Source organism: Notolepis coatsorum (genome assembly GCF_963971535.1).
Source record: "Notolepis coatsorum genome assembly, chromosome: 6".
Classification (NCBI taxonomy): Eukaryota; Metazoa; Chordata; class Actinopteri; order Aulopiformes; family Paralepididae; genus Notolepis; species Notolepis coatsorum.
In genome coordinates, this window is record NC_140170.1 from 27,911,469 (window position 1) to 27,924,725 (window position 13,257).

At 41.0% G+C, this 13,257-nt stretch overlaps 1 protein-coding gene across 1 annotated transcript in view; it reads left to right on the top strand.

Annotated features, from left to right (window-relative positions):
• The first annotated feature begins 1,762 nt into the window (after positions 1-1,762).
• The window catches only part of LOC311229415 (protein FAM3C-like), a 41,216-nt gene continuing 29,721 nt past the window's right edge, over positions 1,763-13,257 (top strand). The window contains exon 1 of the mRNA XM_084315499.1: positions 1,763-1,811. Within this exon, the coding sequence (XP_084171625.1) occupies positions 1,793-1,811 (19 nt within the window). The 5' untranslated portion in view covers positions 1,763-1,792. The remainder of the gene's footprint in view (positions 1,812-13,257) is intronic.

Consider the following 13,257-nt stretch of genomic DNA (forward strand, 5'->3'; position numbering starts at 1 on the left):
GACGTAATACCATTAGTTAACAGTATAGACTTAAGACCATTAGTTAACAGTATAGACTTAAGACCATTAGTTAACAGTATAGACTTAAGACCATTAGTTAACTATACAGCAGCAGCATGGCATCACCCGGACTGGCAGACTATACAGCAGCATGGCATCACCCGGACTGGCAGACTATACAGCAGCATGGCATCACCCGGACTGGCAGACTATACAGCAGCATGGCAGCACGCGGACTGGCAGACTATACAGCAGCAGCATGGCATCACCCGGACTGGCAGACTATACAGCAGCATGGCATCACCCGGACTGGCAGACTACAGCAGCAGCATGGCATCACCCGGACTGGCAGACTATACAGCAGCATGGCAGCACGCGGACTGTTCTCCTTGTTACCGTCTGGCAGAAAAACAACAACAAATGACAACATACAAACTAGTGCTGTCAGGCGATTAAAAAAAATAATCTAATTAATTACAGGATTTGTAATTCATTAATCTAATTAATCGCATTTTAACCGCATAACCATTTTATGCCTGATATTCTATATTCTATAATCATATTTCAAATTGCATGTGTCCGGATGGCAGAATTCAGTACTTGTTGGAGCCAAAGCTATATATTTAGGTTATTGTATTATATAATTGTCATAATAGAACATTCTAGAACATTTGTGATGTCACAGTATGATGTCATGGTCGAACATGCTAGAACATTTGTGATGATGCCATAGCCGAACATTCTAGAACATCGAAGATTCTAAAACATTTGTGGTGATGTCATGACCAAACCTTCTCATTTGTGTATCTATATAATCAGCAATTCTCTCAGCCAGGTCAGTGTGCATCTTGAAACCGTGCTGAGCGCTACTGAACAGATAGACTATAAACAACATCGATTTTTGGCTTTCCAGTGTGGAGGAATTTGCATGTGTCGAGTCTGCGGTGATTTTGGAGACTGGGAAAATAGTTTTCTTACCTTGTAGTAGTGACGTGAATATTTAGGTAAATAGATTTAGGATCACTTCTGTAAAGAAAGACTTCGCTGTGGAAGAGAAATAAACCATTTGGATATCTTTGTTTTACACTGGAGTGGCTGTGGACATTATTTTTCTTTATCAACGAACGTACTACTCACGAGTAAGCAACTTTAACCAGTAGAGTGGAACGTCGGCCCTCATAGTACTGTATCTACAAAACCTTCTGTTTAATCATCTTCCATTGATTAATTTGCTTAGATTTTTTCAGGTCTGGTCAATTTGAGCATGGTGTTATTCACAGTCAAAGATACAATTTTTTTTATTGATATTCTCATTTGGTTCATTACAATTTACTCAAGCCTAGCAGACACAGTATTTCTGACCCTGGGAATACATTCCCTGAGATCCATAGATGTCCCTAGAATCAGATACCAAGAACATGCAAATGGACCATATATTTTTTTTTTGTAAATGTGTATTCTACGTTCTTATGGAATGAATGAGATAAACAATTTTTTTTTGTAATACATTTTTTGTTAATTTTCATAACGCGATAATTTGCTGTGTAATTAATTAATCTAATTAACTGACAGCCCTAATACAAACGTTATCTTTCATTACTGAACAGAGAAACAGCTGTTATGTGGATGCTGTGTTATGTAGTCCTCTTATCAGGAGGTGTGGAGAGCAGGTAGATAAACAGGACCGACCGGATGAGGTGGTCCGGCAGGAAGTCGTGCAGTCTTCACATATCACAGTCCTCCTCACACGCAGTCCTCCACACATCACCGCGGCAGCAGACCAGAGGACATCATGTTTAGTGTACGCATTGGTGAGTTATCAAATTCCTCTGTGTTTTGTCTATAGTCTGTTACTGTGTAGCTATTAAGAGTCTCTTTCAACTACTTAGTAAGTAAGTAAGTAAGTAAGTAAGTAAGTAAGTAAGTAAGTAAGTAAGTAAGTAAGTAAGTAAGTAAGTAAGTAAGTAAGTAAGTAAGTAAGTAAGTAAGTAAGTAAGTAAGTAAGTAAGTAAGTAAGTAAGTAAGTAAGTAAGTAAGTAAGTAAGTAAGTAAGTAAGTAAGTAAGTAAGTAAGTAAGTAAGTAAGTAAGTAATGCCTGTGTCTGGTTTCAGGATTATCTATCTCCTAGGCGGCAGTGTGTGAAGTTAGGTCAAGCCCAATCTGAATTTTTGTCCATAACTAAAGGTGTTCCACAAGGTTCAGTTTGGATCCTTTTTACAATTTACATTAATGATATTGTTTCTTTCTTTGTACGGATGTCATGCCCATTTGTATGCTGATGACACAATTGTGTACTGTATTGCAGACTCTGTACAGGTGGCCATTGAGAAATTGCAACTTTCCTTTTATGCTCTAGTCTACAGGATGCCCTTACTAGTCTTAAATTGGTTCTTAATGCTAGTAAGATTAAATGTATGTTGTTTTCAAGAGCCAGGAATATTAACTTTGATGGTGTGCGGATATCTACTGTCAGTGGCTCTTGTATAGAGAGAGTCACTGAGTATAAATATCTTGGCCTGTGGCTTGACGAGAAATTTACATTTAAGTTCCATGTGGACAATCTTGCCTCTAAACTGTGACAGAAAATTGGTTTCCTGTACAGAAACAGATCCAATTTTCCTCTATTTAGTAGAAAAAGAATAGTTGAATCAGTCTTCTTATCAGTTTTGGATTATGGTGATGTAATTTATAGGCATGCTGCGGCATCAACTCTTAAACCTCTGGATTCTGCATATCGCTCAGCTCTTAGATTTATTAGAAATAGAATAGAAATAGAAATACTTTTTTATTATCCCGTGGGAAATTTGACACTGCAAATCGCTCAACATTTAAACATTTAGACAGGACAGGTCACAAATTAGAATAATAACACAAATCAAATCAAATCAAGTCAAGAGAGAGAGAGTCAAGAGTTTTTTATTTGTCACGGCATACAAGTATACAATGAAATGCGGGTGGTCTTGCCCGCAACGATGTGCAATACAGTGGTACAACATATAGTTGCCTAGGATAAGAGTAGAGTAAAATAGAATAAAATGAAATGAAATAAAATATACAGAAATAAATACAGTAAGAAACTAAGAATATACTGAGCATGGGGGAAGCAGTGTAAGCAATTTGGTCAATATAATTATAATTTAATCTAACTAAATGAAATATATATTCCAGTATTCACAGTGTCACAAGGTGCAGTATGCTTCAGGTAGTGTATTGTCCTCCTTGGGTTCCTATAAGTCCTAGATCAATGTCTGGCAGCCGTCGCTGCTCCCTGTTTTGGAGCCTGGAGGCCGCTAGTTGCGGCCTCCTGCCACTATTGAGCTGCCGCTCTGTGCTCAGTGATGCAGTGAGGCACAGTGATGCATTATATAGTCTGATGGCTGTTGGAATGAAGGACTTCCTGTGCCGTTCAGTGCTGCATTTGGGTAGTGTGAGCCTAGCACTGAACATGCTCCTCCTGTCAGCCAAGTCTGTGTATAGTGGGTGGGTGGGGTTTTCCCTGATGGCCTGGAGCTTAGCGAGGCTCCTCCTCTCCGCCACCCTCGCTAGAGAGTCCAGCTCCACCCCAACCACGCTGCTGGCCTTCCTGACCAGCTTATCCAGCCTGGTTGTGTCCACTGCTCTCAGTCCGCTGCCCCAGCAGGTCACAGGCGCCCGCCACCACCGCTTCTGCATGCTTCTGCATGTTTTGACCCGTTCAGTTTGTTGTCGATGTGCACACGAGGTATTTGTACACCTCAACCATGTCCACATCAACTCCCCTGATGGAAACGGGGGTCACAGGTGCACTCCTCCTCCTCCCCAGCTCCACAACCAGTTCCTTGGTCTTCGCCACATTTAGCTGCAGGTGGTTTTTATCGCACCATGTGACAAAGTCCACTGCCAGTTCCCGGTATTCCCTCTCGTCACCGTCCTTTATACATCCCACTATCGCAGAGTCATCAGAAAACTTCTGAAGGTGGCAGGACTCTGACCGATAGTGGAAGTCGTTGGTGTAGACAGTGAAGAGGAAGGGAGAGAGGACTGTCCCCTGCGGGGCCCCGTGTTGCTGACCAGTCTGTCTGACACACAGCTCCGTAGGCGCACGTACTGTGGTCTTCCCGTCAGATAGTCCACAACCAGGACACCAGGGGGGCCTCTACTTGCATCGCCTCCAACTTCTCACCAGGGGTGCAGTCGTGCACACACGCGGTTACACGCCGTGTTATTAGATCACTGAGGCAGAACTAAGTACGCGCGATCGCGCACAGGTGTGTACTCGCGTGTACGCGCAGTCGCGCACACATCCATTCATTGTGACTAAGTACCCGGCCGGCGGCCACCGTTTTACATAACAAAAAGCGCAGGTAGACTAGGTGTCTGGGTGTTGGCTATCTGAATGCATCTCCCCCTTCATTCTGTGTGACGGTGTAACAACGGCAGTGGAGATGAATACTAATGTGGCTCGGAATTCGTGATGGGGGTCTGCTTATGAATCAAGCGTCTGCCGTGCTGCGCGCCAGCTTTCCAATTGCTCTCGCGCGCGCACATTCACTCAAATAGAGAGAAAGAAGAGCGTGTATGATAGAAAGATTGCACTCGCGTATATGCGTTTGTGTGTGTGTGTGTGCATGTGTGTGTGTGTGTGTATAACTGTGCGCGCAAGTGGGTGTGAGCGCACCACAAGGTTCATCACCAAACCCCCCTTGCTGTGCACTAGGAGTCAAGTAAACACAAGTTGTCTGATTATTTTAAGTTTGCTTTTGTGTTTGTGTGTAAAACAATTTCTTTAATTGAATTAACTTAAACTAAAAGTAAATACAAACTAAATTAACAATGTAACTTACATTGTTAATTTAGTTTGTATTTACTTTTCTAGTTTAAGTTGATTTAATTAAAGAAATTGTAACTACTATTACATTTAAAACATTGTTTGTTTTTCAACCATATCTGTTGACAATATAATTTCTTTATATATTGAAGGCTACATCCTGCTACCTTTTTCAGCTTCTCTATTTCAAGAAAAAAAAAATCTGTTCTGTGCGCATGTTCTGTTCCCATTGTCGTGGAAATATATTATCATACCATTGTGGTATTGTATGAGAGGGCGCTGTCATCAGATATCAACGTAGTGTGTGCGTTTCTCTTTAAGAGAAGCACACATTAGCCAGTCAAAACAATATGGTTATGATCTATGTTGATCCTTGCTATAAGGCCATAAGTGACATTGTTATGGGATCCGCTCTGTTTTCCTTGTAAAGCAGCCATAATAGTCATTTCAGCCAATCCTCAGGGTGATGTTCCAGTTCCTTCCACGTCATATGTATATATTAATTTTGTATTAACGGTCTTGCCGAACGAGAGATCGTCCTCACTTGGTGATCGGACATTTGTTTACATGGTCTGATCTTCAACTGTGCATTCCTTATCAATTGATCTATGTGAGGAATTAAATCTATTTTCTATTTCCTTATTTCAACTTTGGACTCAGAACAAGTTATTGCTCATTATTATATTATTAATCTCCCATAACACCATATTACGACTGCACCACTGCTTCTCACCCAGTAGCGCAGGCCTTATCAAAAGCACTGGAGAAGTCAAAGAACATGACTCTCACAGTGCTCCCCGGCTTGTCTAGGTGAGTGTAGGCTCGGTTCAGCAGGTAGATGACCGCATCCTCTACCCCCAGTCGGGGCTGGTAGGCGAACTGGAGTGGGTCTAGGTGGGGTTTGGTCACCGGGTGGAGTTGCTCCAGGACTAACCTCTCCATGGTCTTCATTATGTGAGAGGTTAGAGCCACCGGCCTGTAGTCCTTGGACGTGCTGGGACGCGGGCAATTAGGGACAGGGACCACACAGGAGGTGTTCCACAGTGTCGGGACTCTCTGCAGCCTCAGGCTCATATTGAATATGAACTGGAGCACATCACACAGCTGAGAGCAGGGGCGTATCTAGACCCAGCACTTCAGTAGGGCACAGAAGGGCACCAACAACTACGCGGAAAAAATTTGGCCGGTTTTGGCCGGTTTGTGGGCGAAAATGGGTGGATTTTGTAACTATTTTTTTTTAACTTTATTTCGGTTTTATGGTTAGGTTAGGGTTATGTTATTTAATTATTTTGGGGAGCCAGCCCCCCAAACTCCTGAAATGCATAGAAATCTATGAAATAAATAAAACAATCTGACATTTATATTAATTAAAAAGAGCTAGCCACCCAAACCCCTAAAATACATAGAAATCTATGCATTTTGGAACAGTTACTATATATATAGTCAATAAAGCATTTAGTCATACTTAAAGTTTAAAGTGCTTTACTTGCATTGAACATTGCATTGAACATTGAACATTGAGGAGACATCATTAGAAAGCACAATGTATGTTTCCATAGTTACGCAGATGACACACAATTGTACATCTCCGCTGAACCAAATGATCACACAGCTATAAACTCCATTTCCGCCTGTCTCTTAGCAATAAACAAATGGATGACGAACAACTTCCTAAAATTAAATGAGGGCAAAACTGAAATCCTACTAGTCGGTCCTATAACAAAAAGAGAAATGTTACAGAGCAATATGGGGCAACTTACTCCTTGGATCAAACCCGAAGTTACAAGTAAGTGATCATCTACTACTGGTCTATTGAAGGTTCCAAGCCACAGTCTAAAGAAAATCAGGGATGCAGCCTTTGCTAACTATGCACCAAAGTTATGGAACACACTACCTATGGACATTAGGGAAGCTAGATCTCTTAATATTTTCAGAAATAAGCTAAAAACGTACCTCTTCACCATAGCCTTCTAATACACCCCGCTGTTGATTGTACTGTAGCACTATTTTACTCTGGCCATTCTATTGCATAATTTTACTATCTATTCTACTATTCTATTATTGCACTGTATTATTGGTGTGCAAACCAGTCAACTTACAAAAAAGAGCCTGTTGGAGGATTTCAACAAGATAAATGCAGTGCAAAATATTTCACTATAATATTTCAAAGCGAAGTAAAAAATATTATAATAATTATTTGATCATGTTAAATGATCATTTGATCATGTTAAAAAAGGGAAAATAAAAAACATTTGTTAAAAAAAAAAAAAAAAAAAAAAAAAAAAAATTTCATCACTGGGGCACAGATGATCATCACTAGGGCACGTGCCCTAGTGATAGTGGTCTAAATACGCCTCTGGCTGAGAGGCACAGGCTTTGAGTACCTTTGGGCTCACCCATGGAGGGGGTTTGCTCGAGTTGAAGGGCTGAGAGGTGTGGGGGTGGGCAGGACAACTGGAGATATCTAGAGATATCTACTGCATGAATTTTAGGTGTTAATGAAGCCAGCATAGCAATCTGGTTAGCTGTGGTGGAGAAGATAAAGGGAAGCATATGAACTTGTAATTTCGGATTTTAAATGGAATAGTGGATGTGTCGTCCAAGAGGGGGTCCTGAGGGGGGGGGGGGGGGGGGGGTGGAGGGGGAGGGAAGGGGAAGGAAAGAGCGAGGTAGAGCGAGCAAGAGCACATGTATTGTATTGTATTGTATTTATAATTTTTATGTCTTTTAATCTACATTTATTTTGATTTAATTACTGGACTGTCATTATTGTTATTATTATTTCTGTCATTGTCCTGTGATTTATCATTGATTTGTACTGTTACTGTATTGTTTGTCTAGTTTTATGTTAAAAAAGGGAAAATAAAAAACACTAGTTAAAAAAAATAGTTTGTTCTGATCTAGGGAAGTCAGCTTTTTCCTTTGATGCCTCTAACTCATGGAATGTCCTTCAACTCTCTGAAATTGGAGGTTCTCCCTTCCCTTGGTATGTTTAAACGTATGATTTCAGACCATTGTGTGACTACCTGTCACTGTTTTAGCTGATTTAGAAGTATTTTAAAACGAGAAAAAAAAGGTATTATGCAATGTACATTTAATTTCATATATCAGTATTGCCGAATTTCTCAATTCTCCGCTTGAAATAATGAATCAAAATGTCCAATCTAGGGGTGCCCTCGTGGCCCACCACTTTAGTGCATCGCACACCTACGCGCGTGAACACTTAAGGCAGTGTGTCTCAAAGTGGGGGGCGCGCCCCCCAGGGGGGGGCGCAGAGGCATGACAGGGGGGGCCTTGAGATTATTTTTTTTTGATTACAGAAAATGATCACTAAAGTGCTATCTGTTGCAGCTGCACTGTTCTCCATGAAAATACCATTTCTCAAAATCTGAAAATCATTATTTAATAAAACACAGAAAAGGATCACCAAGTTACTCTGGATAAAAAAAACCTTTACAGACAACATTGAGACAAAGCTTCCTGACACATCTCCATCCAAACTCTTGGAAGAACTCTTTGAAATCTCATCTGATACCACCTAGAGAGCTAGTTTCAGAGTGTGGTGCTGAGTACCAAGTATCTCATCTCATGGTCCACCAAGTATCTCATGATGCAGCAGTTAAGGTGTTGATACCATTCAGCACCACATACAGTATCTGTGTGAAGCTGGCTTTTCATCCATGACAGCTCTGAAAACAAAATATAGGGCCAATTTGAAAGGTCACGATATTGGTGTTATTTCAATAAATTTAAACATGGCCCATTTCATGACTATTTTGTTGGGGCGAGGGGGGGGGGGCCCAAAATATTTTGGTCCGCCAAAGGGGGGCCTGACAGAAAAAGTTTGAGAAGCACTGACTTAAGGTAACTAACTTGCGTTCAGCGTTTCTCTGATTGGCCACGACGCCCACTTGACCGCACGCTAGCACGCCCCCTTATCGCCGCCTGCCGTAACGAATCATTAAAATAAATATACCGTTAACTGGAATATGTTGTGCCTTTACACATATGTTGGATTATGTAATTGGTGATTTACCCGGTGGCTACAACAACACACAGTGACTGCATGTAGTCACTGTGTGTTGTTGTAGCCACCGGGTAAATCGCGATTTTTTTAATTGTTTGTCATGACAAACCAATTACATAATCCAACATTATGTGTAAAGGCACAACATATTCCAGTTAACGGTATATTTTTTTAATGATTCGTTACGGCGTAGTCAATACTTCCATGCGTATAAATTGAGGAAGGCGAGAACACACAGGGACCTCTGCCGCGCGCTGCAACACAGAGCGGCAGGCGTGGATAAGGGGGCGTGCTAGCACGCGGTCACGTGGGCGTCGTGGCCAATCAGAGAAACGCTGAACGAAACGCTGAACGCAAGTTAGTTACCTTAAGTGTTCACGCCACCTACGCGGCCGTCCCGGGTTCGCTTCCCGCTCCCGGTGACATTTGTCACATGTCTTCTCCGGTTCATCCTCTCTGTCGGTCATGTCTGACCATGAAAAGCAATAAATGCTAAAAAATAAATCTTAAATTTTTTTCCAATCTAATGAATTTAGTTTGCTCATAATAGCCTACTGCTGAAGAACATGGACAAATAAATTATAAATTATTTTGTGCAGACCATGCATGGTGCAGAATCACCGCAAATCCGCCCCTCAATTAATATCGCAGCGGGGGGCATAATCACATGGGACAATGCGGATCGGAATACCGGCACGCGCGTGGGAGCTTGCGCAAAATCGACAAGGTTTTTCCACGTCGTGCCCGACCTTTTCCCAATGTTTTCGTTGATGGAAGTGCATTGGGAATCTCGCGTCGATCCGCACACGAGCGCACGCGTGGGAGCTCGCGCAAAATCACCCAAATGTTTCCACGTCGCTTAGTTACCACCAGATCTGCGTCGCTTTAACTGCGCGGTGCAATTTGCATTGTGAATTGGGAGTGTTTTTGGACGAGGCTCATTTGCATAGAAAGGGGAACATGTTCAGCTCATATTATTATTATTATTATTAAATACGCGCAAATAGCACCGGACTCAATGCTGATGGAACGCAGTTACCACCTCATTTCACCCATAGCGCCTCCTATGTGAATAGCAAACTGTGTTTCAGAGCTATATTTCGCCGGCATAGCGTCAGAAAAAGCCGCGCAGTCCCTTTGTGAATTCACCCCTTAGTGACTTTACACCACTGGTTCCAAGACAAAAACATTGACAAGTTTGCGGCTCCAAACGGAGAAACATGTCGATTGGACCCTCTGTGTCACGCTGAAAGAATGTGACATGCACTCCACCCTGCTAATAGGTTGTGAACGCCGACAATCACCCTGGAGTCACTCCTTTAACCCTTTCACTGCCACACGTCAGCCGGTTAACCCTTTCGCTGTGACAATACAGAAGGTTAAGATAAGATAAGATATTCCTTTATTGATCCCTGCGGATGCGGAGCTAATGATGCTAATGATGGAGCATCACCGTCGGTTGTGTGATAGTAAAGGGTTAACCTTCTGTCGTGTGGCAGTGAAAGGGTTAACATGTTGCTTTGTGCCACACATTATATATAGAGATATTTCACTGAAGGGGTTCTATTTCATGGTTCAATTGTATCTTAATATGTCCATATATGAAATGTATCAATACGTTAACATTATGTATCAATACGTTGACATTATGTAAGCAATACGTTAACATTATGTTACCAGTACTTTTACTCAAGTGACATTTCTCTGCAGTAACGTTACTCGAGGTGAATTTGTCAACATTCCCCTCACCACTGATAATGGGTCAATGTTTCATACATTTAGTGATGTCACTGTGCTACTAAATCAATATGAGTGACATCATCACAACCACACCTGTCCAACAAGCCCTCAACTCCTCGGCAGAGTTCCTACAAAGTACATCAAAACATTCAGCACAGATACAGCACATTTACATTTACTCTTATTTTAGGTATGTGTTCTATATTTAAAAATCTAACTCCACCCACACATAATAATAATAATAATAATAATAATAATAATAATAATAATAATAATAATAATAATAATAATAATAATAATAATAATAATAATAATAATAATAATAATAATAATAATAATAATAGCTTGGATTTCTATAGTACCTTTTCAAGTGTGTGGGGGATGGAGAGTAGATTAGGCCGTAAAGTGAAGGCTGTATCGTTTCATCCCGTTCCCACCTCGGCGAATTACACAATTTTCACTCTGGGTGAAAGTTCGATTGGTGTAGATTTAGGAACAAAAAGTTCTCCATTGACAAAATAGCACAGTTTGCGCAATCATTTTCATAAAGTCTGGACTAGATCTTTCCTCGCAAACGGATATTTGGTCACTGCAGAGTTTTATCTGACGCAATTGGTGCGAGTTCGGTCACGTATCTTGCGCTAGACCAGGGGTCAGCAACCTTTACTATCAAAAGAGCCACTTTATCCCCCCTCCCACAAAATAAAATGCTCAGGGAGCCGCACAACCTATTTACCCTTAAAATGAAGATAACACAGTGTATGACGTTTTATATATCCCCAAGCATACCCCACATTTAGCATAAAACGCCTGACAATTGCATACCCAAAGTAATTTGCGATTTATTATACTTTATACTTATAGCACACAGTTTGTTGCATTAATGGGATTATAAAGCAACAAAAAGAAAAATGTTGACTTTTTATTGCTGTTTTTACCTGTTATAACAAAGGAAAACCTCAAACTCTTATGAAGAGGAGAAAAAATACTGGCTGTGTAGACCTATTTTTAAACAAAACACAGAAGAGGAGACAAAACACTGGTGTCTGTAGACCGACTTTGAAATAAAACCCTGAACTATGCAGCTCTATTAGAGTCCTTCCCTTATTTGTGGAAAATCTATAAAATAAAAAGTACATTTTTCGTTGTTCGCAAATTTCGCACCACATATCAGGCATACAGGTAAGCCTTTTGTTGACTAAATATCTTAGTTAATGAAATATGTTTTCATTTCAGTGTCACAGTAGGGAGCCGCAGCTGATTGGCTAAAGAGCCGCTGGTTGTGTAAACAGCTGCGTGATGTTATCGTGTCATTCACGGAGTACATCTCGACGCAAATGGACAACAAACACATTCTAACGCTCGCAAAATTATTATTATTATTATTATTACAATTATTCAATAAACCTCCATAAACACACAATCCGTGATGCATGCAGCACATTTGTATCAAAAACACTTTACTTTGTGATTCCCAACCTGCAATATTAAAGATGTTGGTAAAATGTTCTAAAGATTGAGGTCGTACACAAAACAGTTCAGTGGATAGTAATGACAAATGTATTAATAATTAATTTGGAATAATGGAATAATGTCAAACAATTTACAAATCAATAAGTTACTCATTGATCTTTTTATTTTCCATTTAAAGACAAAATAGAATGCAGGTACAAAAATAGATTCAAGAGGTTTATTCGTCACATACATACACAAGTTTCATTTTTTTTATCACAATAAAATATAGTAAATAGTAAAATAGGTAGTCATGATGAATTAAGTTCTGTGGCCCTTTTAGACTGTTGGTACTGTTCTACGGGGATGCTAGGGGGGGCTTTGAAGGAAGAAACTCCTTTCTGTAGTGGCTGTCTGGCTGTTGCGGTCACGGATGCAGCAATAGAACTTTGAACCATTATGCCATTGGTGTGGTGTGTGCTTCCACGACCTGACAAGGTCTCCTCCCCAAAATCAATGTTATCCCACACCAACGTTGTAGGAACCTTCTTTGCAAAACCCTTGGGTATTTTGTCTCATTCCCTCCATGAGTTGCAACTCAGCAAGGCGTGTGTCTAGACTGACAACTGTATCCCATGAGGCACAGTGTCCTAATCTACTCAGAGGAGACACAGCTTGTGACGACCCAGTCAAATGGCGTACAGTTAAACCAAGACACAATGCCTTGGGAGTTTGTCTCCGCCCCCTAGATGCAAGATACACTGGGTCCTGACAAATTGAAAGCACTTTAAGGTTTAAGTCATGTTGGATGTCAACATAATGGCCCATTGCTGGCTCATCTGTTGCACATATAATCCAGGCAATAAGATTATACAGTTCAAGAGGTACTACAGACTTAGCTTCAGTAAGATTTAGATCATCTGAAGTGGGTGGCCATGGGCATTTCATGCCAGGGGAGTCTCTGGTAAGCATCCTTAAAATCAATGCTGCATTGTAAAGTGTCCTTCCGTGACGTGTGGTTTGTGGAGCAGATCTTTGCGTGGTTTCGACGTCACTGTCAACTTGGCTTTCAGACTGGCTTACCTCAGTTGACTCAGATGTTTCTGGCTGAGGTCGCTCATCGATCAGCTTATCAGCTGACAGTGTCTCAACAAAAACCAGTTCACAAATGTTGCGCTTGCTGGGGGAGTGAAACACCAGCTGGGGGAAATCACGGCTCAACCTCTTCAAT